Genomic DNA, 11,752 nt, shown 5'->3' on the forward strand with positions numbered 1-11,752 from the left:
ATACCCTCATTTAGCACTTAATGACCTCTCTGGAGTTATTTAGCTTTTTGTGTTTTTTCTTCCCGGAGAGGTTGTATGTTCCTTGATGGTACAAAGAATGTGTCATTTTTTGCACCTAGCACCTATTAAATGTCCACGTATGTAGCAAATGCTGGAAAAAAGTATACTTTTTAAAACACTGATTTGAATCAAGTACTATTCTATTCACTCATTTTCTCGATGTTGTAAGGACCCAACCAACGTACGGGGACATCTTTTCCCTCATGTCAATAGTGCCACTTACTATGTTAATGAAATGTATGTACCTGCTTTCAATGATGTAAAAGAATTCAATCTTTTTCCCAGAATTGAGGAAATATAGTAATTTACTAAGTATAATTTAATAATTTATTAATTGTTGGCTCATGTTTTAAAATATCTTTACACATTTTTTGAGACATCCTTTCAGAGCACTTTAGTAACATCAAATCTGTTGCTTCTTTTCAACTTTGTTTAAAGTTGCATATTTGAAACATGAAAATAGCCTGGTTTGGGCCAGACCCAATCAACATCCTGCTGAAGTTTGGAACTCTTGGTCATTGCTGTTATTTCAGGATTATTTCACTAATTACTGCATAATTACCCTAATTTTTAGAGACTGTCCTATTTTTTTTCAGAGATTTGTCCCAATATTTCGCTAACATTTCTCAGGACAATTTTTTTTCTCTCCCATTTTCCATGGTATGAACCAAGGGCATATTTTGAAGTAAGCTGCAGTTCCCAGAGTATTTGTTTAAAAAGCAGCCCTATAAGGAAGCAATACAGAAGCCCTGCTGGGACAGAAACCTCATGGAACCCACACCTGCATTCCTAGTATTGACCTAATCTCAAAATCAGCCGTAATACGGCATAGCAGTGCCTCTAGGCTTTTGAAGGTAAGGATTCCTGACCCTGCCAGGATATATGACACCAAGAAACAAAAAGTTGAGAAATATTTAAATATTTTAATAAACAGAGCCAAGAGGACTTGAAAAATCAGTCCAAAAAAATTAAGCCTCTTTTTTGGCTTGTTTTTTTTTGTTTTTAAAATTATCAAGTAAGAGTGTTTCTCCCTAATTAACTAGTTAATTGCCCTTGTCTGTTTTAATCTATTTCTAATCATTTTATTTTATTTTATATTTTATGTTATTTTATTTTAGTGCACTTCCACAGAAGAGTAAAGCTTTGTGGCTGAGAATAAAGCAAATATGTATAGTATATGGCTATCATTTAAAACTTTTAAACTACCATCATCATAACCTTCTTTCATTTGAAGACTGGCTACATTATTTTAATAAACGAGAGCATAGTCATAATTAAAACTGAAGCTTCAAATAGCTGGCCATTTGTATAATATTTTCCTTTGTATGAAAAAGCCACAAAATAGGAACGAACAAACTGACAACAGTACATGTTTTAGGCAAATTCCAGGATAAGTTAGAGGATCATAGCATTGTCTCACCAATCAGTCTTTGAGCCCTTTCAGAGTTTCAGTACTATAAGTGATAATCAATGTCCATTATGACAAGCCAAACATGGTACAAGACGGTCAGTGCTTTCTGAATTGCCACTATAGTAGAATCATTTTAACTTGGCTGTATTTAATTGTTTTCTAATGGCTGTTAATCAGATTCCAGATAAATTGTTTGTTTACAATTGGTTGTTTGTGGTACTAAGTAGAGAGGAGTCATTTATAAGTCTAAGAAGGTAAAATATTACTTGCAGGCTAACTGACAAATTACAGGCCACGTATCAGAATACATGTCATCATTATGTTTCAGGTAACACAGTTTACTCATGAATATTCCCAATAATTACATGCCAGTGAATTTCGACTTCTCAGATACCTGCTCTCACGCCCTAGGGTCTAGACCACAATCTACTTCCGTTCCAAACTTCCTTTTCTTAAGGTAGTATAATCTATTCTAGCTTCTCGGTACATTATCATCACACTCTGCTGATGAAATCAGGTGGACAATTTGAAGGTATCTGCTGAGTCCTAAGCAGGGCACTGTCACTCAGGAAAGCAAGATAGCATGTAATATATGGAGGACTGCTGCATCACAGTGCTGCAGGGTAACAATCCGTTTGTTTTTAATTTTGTGGAATTTACTTTTGTTTTCAGAAATTATGTTAGACGATTTGAAAAAAAAAAAAAGATAAAATTGTGTGAATCTTTGCCAAGGATAGCCTGCTCAATAAACGTAACAAATCATCTGAAACCTGTTCTGTTTTTTTATAAAAGAACCACAGACCACACTGAAAGTCATTTTGACATTTCAGTATTTCAAATATTTTTTTAGCTGTATTACAAGGTGGGTACACTGTAAATATTATACCTCAGTCTCCTGAAGATTCCATATTTCTTGTAAAGGCTTTGGAAACGGTCCAGTTACTTGCAATAACCTGAAACTGACCTGCACTATACTGCAATAGGAAGAGACACTGTTTTATTTATAGTCACCATCTCACACACATTTACTGTTTCCAGTCTCCTGAGAAGCACAGAAAACTGTCCTAAAAATTCAATATAGGAGAAAGTATATATAGATAACTTCCTGCTTAGAATTCTTTTTTAAAAAAATGCATAACTCAATTCAACTCAACAAACATTTACTGAACATTACCTCTAGTTCAGGTGCTGTTATAATAACATGAGGCTTAGTATTTTTTTGTTATACAAAACTCTTTACAAAGTTTTTCAAAATTCACAAAAAATCTTGATATTCCCTTTGGGAAGTTGGAAATAACCTGTTATCCAAATAAAGGGGGACATTTTCTTCTACCTCATTTCTGGAATTTCCCTGTGCAATCCTGGACAATTCCCACCTATTCTTTCTTTAAAACAATGTTATTGTGTCTCTGTTTTTTTTTTTTTTTTTTTTGCGGTACGCGGGCCTCTCACCGTTGTGGCCTCTCCCGCTGCGGAGCACAGGCTCCGGACACGCAGGCTCAGTGGCCATGGCTCATGGGCCCAGCCGCTCCGCGGCAGGTGGGATCTTCCCGGACCGAGGCACGACCCCGTGTTCCCTGCATCGGCAGGCGGACTCTCAACCACTGCGTCACCAGGGAAGCCCTATTTTGTCTCTTTTAATAGTGTTTTGTTTTTTTTTTTTTTTTTTTAGTTGTTGAAAGCCAGGTAATTCACTGAACAGCTCTAGAAGGTGGTTAGAATTATGTTCAGATGTGCAGTCTTCTGCAGGGACCCAGGTTGTTTGGACTGGTGGGATCAGAGCAGGAAGGTGAGAACACCTCACTCACAGAACAGGGGAGGGATGAGGAGTAAAAGAATTTGGCACGTGGCATATCCAGCTAACAGAGCAATCGTAAGGTAAACACCTAGGGAAGGTGGCAGAGACTTCTGTAGGAGTCAAGTCAGATAAGCCTTGAAAATGTACAGTGGAGGAAGGAAGGGGATTCAGGCCAAAGGCAGGAAAAGAGCTGGTGACACTCTGGGCACTGTCAGAAAGGCAGTTGTCCTGCTGGTTTCAGAGCAGGGCAGAGACAGTTCTTAGGCATAGCTCCCAAGGATAAAGGTTTACAGAGGATGCCAAGAGGGGGGACCTGCTTATCCACTAGTCCTTGTATATGTACATGTAGATATGGGATAGGGGGGTGCAGGCAGGGAAAAGGAGGGAGGGACTTTTTTAAAAATATATAGGAGGAGGAAACTCAACTGAATTTTAGATAAGCTCCAAATAAATTGTATACCTTTTGATTTTGAAGTACTAAAACTTCTTGATCATACCTGTTCATTTCCAACCACAGAAATTGAATTCACAATTATTAGTCTATAGGCCCTGTAAGGTATTTTTACAGGACATGGCTTTTCATTTGTAATGTCACATGTACAAAGTTTTAATATTTAAGATTTTGTGTAGATTTAAAGAAATAGTTCTACATATCAATTAATAAGTCCCCTCCCATTGTAGATTTCCAGGGAAATATATTTTGATTACTAGTAACTTAGCCTTTACATGAAAACATGAGATAGACAACTAAAACACAGTTTCTTTAGTAAGTCCAAAATAATCACCTTTCCACATACATGAGAACTACAAGAGGCTTTCATCTTAATTAGGTTTATAAATCAATGTCAATATTAGCTCACTTATAGAAATAAATGAAAATAGGTTTGATGTATGTTCATGTCTCCCTAAGGGCAATCTGCTTCCCTAATGATATCTTTAACAGACTTTGAGACATATTTAAATATACAATTTCCATAGCACTCATTTCATGGCAACTCAATAAACTAAGTTCCAGTCTAACTCATGAAATACTAGGTTCTTTCTTGAATAAAATTTTTCTGCTTTGATATACACAATAATTGGTTTGCATAACCCTACAATGTACTTCTTAGATGAAATAAAAACTTTTAAAAGAGAAATTGTGGTCAAAGGATGGCATTTCATGAGCCTTTAAACTTTGCTACCTGATAAAGAGTACAGTAAAATCTCTATAATTAACCAAAATAAGAGACAGAAAGAGAGCTCCATTCCCCTCAATGGCTAACTCTATGAGTTTCTTAGCTTTATGATTCTTCAGGTAGTGGTTTATCTTTATATTTACCTAAAAAATAATTGTAGTTCTCAACGTAGAATTACAGGGAAAAGGAGACCAACTGAAGGGTTAAACGCCTGTTAAAAATATTAATTTGCATTCTAAAATCCCAAGACTCTGAGAAGCCTATCTGGAGACCTATAAGATCCATAAGATTTCTCAGTAACTGTAAAAGTCTTTTAAAGTTGCTCCAGAGATGGTTTAAACTAACCAGATGCATCAAAAATCACCATTCACCGCACTAAAAAGACAACGATGTTTTAACAACAAGCTTCTTATGATTCATAATTCTGGTAATGCTTTTAAGTTCCATAACATTTATTTAACTTCAAACTTAATTGAAACTAGCTTACACAAAGGTCTTTTATAATTTCTTATATCTTTCAATCTGAGAAAATAATTCCTCCAACTGAGGAAGTAGAAGAGTCATTGTCTGTTTTTTTCTATTGTAATGTAGATGAAGGAAGAATATTAGTTCTCCTCCATTAAAAAGCCAGAGAGCTCAAAAAGTCTACCAACTGACAGATCTGAACATTTGTCACTTCCTTCCAAATGATGAAAAATCACATCAGACAAGAAACACATTCTTTAGATTAGTGACAGGTGTAGAACAAGCACACAAGTCAGCCTTTATTTTCAGGGTCGGTGGCATGCTCAGCAACAGAGGGGACAACTCTTCCTTTTTATTGAAGTGACACACATCATATTATTCCTTCATCTACACATCACCAAGCAGAAAAGTTTCCAAGCAATAAAACTACTTGATCTTGCTTGAATGCCAGGGTAGTCTTAAAAAAATAAAACCGCAGTACTAAAGAGAGAGAGGAGGGGGAAGTGGTGGAGGACGATGATGGTGATGAATCCAGTTTAAGAATTTCTTCAGGAAAAAAAAAAAAAGAATTTCTTTAGGAGGAAGGAGGGAAAGTTGTCTCCATTCTCATACTCATTTCTCCACAGAACAGTAAACTTATTTAGGAGTTGAAAAAATTAGCAACTTTATTTAGAAGCTGAATGATTGAGATTATACAGCACAATAATATGGTTCATGAAGCACCTAACGCTGCAGTAGAAAACGGGTGCTAGTGAAGTAAGAGTTTCAAAGGTAAAGATAAAAGTCCCACCACCTCCCCAGGGTGCCCACCAAAAACGCATTTCTTCGTTCCAGTTTCTCTTCCCACCCACCCCACCCACCCACCCCGAGCCAAATAAACAGTAACGTCAAAGCTGTAAAACTATGACACTACTCAAGATAAATTCTGGAAAATGGGAGAGTAAAAGAAGCCCTAGTACAAGTTCGGATTTAGGACTTACCTGCTCTGATCCCAGTTGGCAGCGAAAAGGACTAGAATCTTCCTGCCATAGTGGTCCAGATTGGCTAGGCCCCCAGGGAAGCCATCCTTCAGTGCCTGCTTGATGCCTGGATCAGTGGCCTTGAAGCTTTTGAACATGTCCAGGTTCTGCTGCCGGTACTCAAAGTACTGGGCCAGGAGGCGGAAAGCCTCGAAGTGATGAAACTTCCTGGCCCGTAAGAAGCGTAAGATGAAGGCATCATCTGTGCGGAGAAAGCCAATGTCCGGCCTGGTGATGACCATATCCCTCACCTCCTGGATGTCCTGGTGCAGTGTGTCTGGGTTCTCATTGAGCTCCAGGCGGGCTTTCTCCAGGGTCTCAGGAGAGAGACCAGCCTGTAAATGAGTCATTGTTCTGCTTGTTCCTGAGCCCTGCCTTTCTCTTGCTGGCTGTCCCACTGCACGGCTGGCCCTGGTCACTACCACACACCGGCCTCCAGACCTCGCTGCTGCCTGCTTCCTCTTCTTTACAGGAAACGATTTGTCTTGGTGTCCAGTCAAGTACCCTGTTGCTCCTGCTTCCCCACACCTTTTCTATGGAGGATATAAACTTCTTTGCCCACCCCCTAAAAACAATGTCCCACTTTAGTTCCCTTGTCCCTTTCCTTTAAAGAGATGTGGACCTCTGGCGGCCCAGCACTCCTCTTCTTGTCCTTTCTCTCTCCTAACAAAACACCCCTAACTGCACCCCGCACAGGTGGTGCTGATCTTGGTGCTGTCCTCTTCTCTTCCGAGATGTAACAGAAACAGCCCCCATGCACATCTCAGCCCCAGCACTGTGATGCTTCTGCGGTCCCTACTGAAGGATGCTCCTGCCAGGGATAACGATGGAAATTCTGATTAATAATAAGGCGGCTCTTCAGCGCGGAGCTCAGGGCGGGGGAGAGAGCGTCTTTGCCAGAAGGAAAAAGAGAGAAAGAGAAAGAGGGGGGAAGGAGCTTATTTCTCCTACTTATTCAAAGATGCTATTTCTAAGACATTTGTGGGATTCCATTTAAAATGACTGGGATCCAGTTAGGCGGAGGCTCTGCAGATAGCGCACCTTCCCTCCTCCCCTCCTGGATGCACCGTGATCTCATAAGGCACCAGAAGGGGTTTTGGTGGCGTTGGCACCAGCGTGGGCTCCCCCCTCAACCCCACCCCCAACTTCTGTCTTCCTCTAGCCCTTTATTTCAACGGACTTGCTGCGGAGAGGTTGGGGGGAGGGATCTCGCCGGGAAGGTACATTGCAAAGGCAGGGTTGGGGGAGGAGAGGGTGGGAAAAAGGAGTGGAGGATAAAACCTTTTCTATAATACCCCAAAGCGAGAGAGAAGAAAGAGCAGCCGGCTCCTACCAGCAAACCCGGAGGCGGGGACGCTAAGCAAGGCGGCCCTCCCTGGCATCCATCGGCCGCGGCTTCGGAGGCGGCGGCGGCGGCGATAGCAGCATCAGCCCCTCTCGGTGGGTTGGAGCGAGCAGAGAAGAGGGACGGCAGCTGGGACCCGGGCAGAAGACGCTCTGGGGAGCAGCCCTGACCACATCGTCCGCGAGCAGCCCGCTTCCTCTCCCCGCAGGAGGGGTGGGGGGAGCAGAGCTAGGGCCACCGTTGCCCCAGGTTCTCGCCCGGCCCTGCCATTCTCGCCTTCGGGAGAGGAGAAGGAAGGGAGCGAGAATCGAACGCCTGGATGGAGAAGGCCACGCGGGTAGCCGCCGCCTTTGTGCGCCCGGAGCCGCCGGGACCGTGGGCGCGGCGGGGCGGCGGCTGCGGGGCGCGGGCCTCACCCTGGGCGCTGCCCAGCGGCCGCAGTCGGGCGCGCCCCTCCGGGCTGCTGCTGCGGCGGCGGCGGCGGCTGCGGCTGCCGCTGCTCAAAGAGGACGCGGCTCAGCCCAACTCCTCTCTAATTATCCCAGCACAGATCTCGCTGCGACGTAAGCACTCACTCAGCTCGCGCACGCCCTCGGCTGCTCTCTCCCTGACTCGTTTGGGTAGGATCGCAGTTTCCGTGGCATTCAGATATCCCGAGCCCCAAGCTGAGCCGGCTCCTGGTCCCCACTGCCGGGATGGCCGCTCGGGCGGACATGGCCTGGCCGGGCGGAGCAGCGACGCCTTGCAGCCTCCCCACGCCCCGCTCTCACCCTTTGTGTGCGAGACCCCGGCGCTGCCCGGCGGCGAGGAGCTGTAGCAGATGGTAATTCACAGTGACATACATTTTCTAGTTCCGGTAGGAGGTAATTTTTTGATGTGGAAGGAGTACGGAAACATTGTGTCCTTTCCACATTTTGTTGTTGGCAGAAAGGTTGAATTTGGTAAAGAAGACCAGAGTGGTTCCAAAGCATAGTGCTGATGATTCAGTCCCCGGAGGAACTTATAAGGATAGAATTTCGACCATAAGCTCTGGCTGCTAAATTCCTGTTGAAGAGGATGGAAATGAGCACGGGGTGGGGTGGGGGCGTGGGTGGGACCAGTTCTCAGAGGAAGGAAAAACAGGCGCTCCTTGACTTCCTTCTCATCTCATAATAAAACACACATTTCTGGAGATGCATATGATGGTTCCCTCCGTTTTATACATCTGTACACAAGAATCATCATAAATGAGCAGAAGTCTTTGAGCTTGAGATGACTGTCTACGGGTTTGAGAAAAAGCAATGTTTTCTATTTTCAAAGGACAGCATGTTACTGAGCAAGCATGTCACCAAGAGCAACTTTTGGCTTACAGACTGTCGAATGGGGTCCTGAGTTCAGGTTAACTCAATGCAACAACAAATATTTACTGAGCTCCACTGTGTGTGAGCCATTGTCCTAGATTCTATGGATAGGTGGTCTTGAAGATAAGAAAACATTGTCATATTTGATGACTATTAGTACCTTCAGATTACAGGCACACACTTTTAGTTATTGTTCTTAAGGTGATGGTGTTGACAAAGAGAAAGAAGAGGGACGGCAGACCTATACCACTTTATTAATTAAAGTAGTGCAAAGTAATGTAGGAACCAGAATAAGAAAATAAATTATACACACACACGAAGTCATTATCCTCAGGGAATTTACAGTTTAAATGGGGGAGGTGGAAAACAAACCATATAGATGTATGTGTATTACATATATATGCACTATATGTATTCAAGGTCCTTCTAGGACTTCATGTGATTATGACTCTCAAAAGCATTCTGAATGCAATATGAACTGTTAAAAATTTTTGGTTCCCATTTTAAAAAAAAATGGAAAAATTCAGTTTAGACCAGTATTCAGTATTCAGTTTCTAACTGAAGAAAATGTCTTATATCAACTGTATAAACAGGTTTTAGCCATCACCAATATGGAGAGACAGTTCTCCCAGGGTCTTGTGTTTCTGCATGTCTTATGAGCAAGGCACTAGCTATCCTTTTTTCGAGACTATCCTTTCAAGGCTGTATGCATAGTGAACAGCCTTGGAAGAGCCTTGGCAGCTGGAGATAGTACCTCCATCTGAACGAAGGGTAGGTTTGCTTAGAGCTTTAGAAGATAGTATCTCTCTCTCTCTTTCCTGAGCAAAGGGCAAGCAGGCTTATTTGGTTTCCTTCAACTCAGAGCTACTCTCCTGTAACGCCACCCACGGTGTATGCAACTATAACCTGACTTCTCTTAGGCTTGTGGGAATTGGGGCTCAGGAAACCAGCCCCAAATAAGCTGATGCTCAGAGTGCTTTTCTGCATCTGACTCTTTCATCTCTAACTCAGGAGATATGCATCCATGGAACTGTGGCCAGCTAACTTGTTAGCTTACAAATAGGGTTAAATCTCAAATCCTTCAAGGTGCTTAAAATGCAATTGCTTAATTTTGTTCTCTGAGATGGAAATACTAGACTAAATCTTTAGAAAGGAGTTTATAAAATAAAATTAAACTTGTTGGTCATTGGTATGGTGTGACCTATATTTAGTGATGATATTTTCATTATATATCAATAATAGAATTGCCTCAAATAAGGTTCATTTTAACATATCAGTATATGATCTAAATAGCTTCTGTTATGCAGTAGCATCATTGGAGTTGGTCAGTTATATTTACAAACTATTCAGTCCTGCAATGATCCTACTTTTATTCTGTCTCCCTTGTACATTTGAAATCAAATTAAATATGTAAAGCCATCTAAGAATTAAATAAGGTGTTTATCCAGATGACACCAGAGCATGTGATTCTCATTCAATATTAACTCACTTTGCCAAATTAATACAAGTAATGTTGAAACTAGAATATGAAAATAAGTTAAACAAAAAGATTAATTAAATTGTAATCAGAAAATAATTAAATCAAGGACTTCAGCTGTTTTCAAGCAACCTGAAAGGACAATTTGTTTTACTGCGGTATTTAAAAATGGATAGAGTGAGTGATTTATGCTTTAAAGCATTTTATCCCATTTGCTGTTCAATACAGTATACAGACGAAAAGGGGCAAAAACAAGGTGTATAGTTCAATGATATATTACAAAACAAACACCTGTGTAAATACCCACCCAGGTAAAGGAACAGAACATTGCAGGTACCCAAAAAAACCCCATCTCCTCCCCTCATAACTACTGGCCTCTCTTCCCAACAAAGAAAGCCATTCTATCTTCATTTTGATAGTAATCACTTCCTAGTTTTTCTTTAAAAATTTACAAACTAAGGAGCGATGCACTACAAATTAGTTTTTTGTTCTTTAAGTTAAATAAATGTAATCATTCATATGTAATTTTGTGATTGGCCACTTTCATTCAATATTATGATTCACCTATCTTGTTGCATGTAGTTAGTTCATCCATAGTCAGTGATGATGCATGGAATTTCATTGTATAAACAACATACTTATCGATTCTCCTGTTGATGGAAATTTGGGTTGTTCTGTACTTGGGGCTCTTAGGACTCATGATGTATAAACATGTTGGTACAAGTCTCTTAGTGCACGTGGACATACCTAGGAATGAAATTGCTGGGTCTTGTGGGATATGCATCTTCAAATTCAGTAAACAATGCCAAATTATTTATATCCAAATGATTGCGCCATTTCACCTTCCCCCCAGCAGTGTATGAGGTTTCTCACTGTGCCACGGTTCTCATAAGTTCTTACTAGTGTCCATCATTTTAACTGTATTTTAATTGCATCCATGATCTGATTTTGAATAGGTGAATTGCATGGTGACTTTCAAATGCATTTCTATGATTACTACTGAGGTTAGCTAGTTTTTATATATTTGGCCATTTGTATAACCTTTTTTGTGAAGTGTCATTTGAAGAATTTTGCCCATTTTTATAGTGGATTGTTTATTATTGTTGGAGTTCTTTATAGATTTGGAATATGAGCTCCTTGTCATTTACACATGTTACAACTATCTTCTTCCAGTCTGTAACTTGCATTTTTACTCTTAATAGTGTCTTTTGATTAACATAATTAAGAATTTTAATGTAATTTAAATTTTCTCCTATGAATAGTGTTTTTTGTGTCCTGTTCAAGAATATCTTAAACAGGTCACCGAGATATTCTCTCATACTACCTTCTAGAAGTTTTGCTGCTTTTGCCTTTCACATTTAGACCTGCAATCACTTGAGACTGGGTTTAGTGCACGGTGTAAGAAAAGGATCAACCATTGTTTTTTTTTCCTATATGAATATCCAATTGACTCAGCACCATTTACTGAGACTATTTATTGAAAAGACTATCTGTTTTTCCTGCTGAGCAGAAGGGCTACCATTGTTACAAAATAACTGTCCATATATGCATGGATTTTAACTCTATATAAACTATAAGCCCCACAAGACATCATTGTTTTATATAACTAATATTTCTCAGTGGTTCTCAAAGTGTGGGCCCCAGGCCAGTAGCATTATC

General features: G+C 40.8%; 1 protein-coding gene across 1 annotated transcript in view; it reads right to left on the minus strand.

Moving 5' to 3' along the window:
• Positions 1–6,281, minus strand: part of CLVS2 (clavesin 2) — a 63,856-nt gene extending 57,575 nt beyond the window's left edge. Inside the window, exon 1 of the mRNA XM_060168155.1 lies at positions 5,893–6,281. Within this exon, the coding sequence (XP_060024138.1) occupies positions 5,893–6,281 (389 nt within the window). The remainder of the gene's footprint in view (positions 1–5,892) is intronic.
• Between the last annotated feature and the right edge of the window lie 5,471 nt (positions 6,282–11,752).

The sequence above is a fragment of the Lagenorhynchus albirostris genome, chromosome 12 (assembly GCF_949774975.1).
Source record: "Lagenorhynchus albirostris chromosome 12, mLagAlb1.1, whole genome shotgun sequence".
Classification (NCBI taxonomy): Eukaryota; Metazoa; Chordata; class Mammalia; order Artiodactyla; family Delphinidae; genus Lagenorhynchus; species Lagenorhynchus albirostris.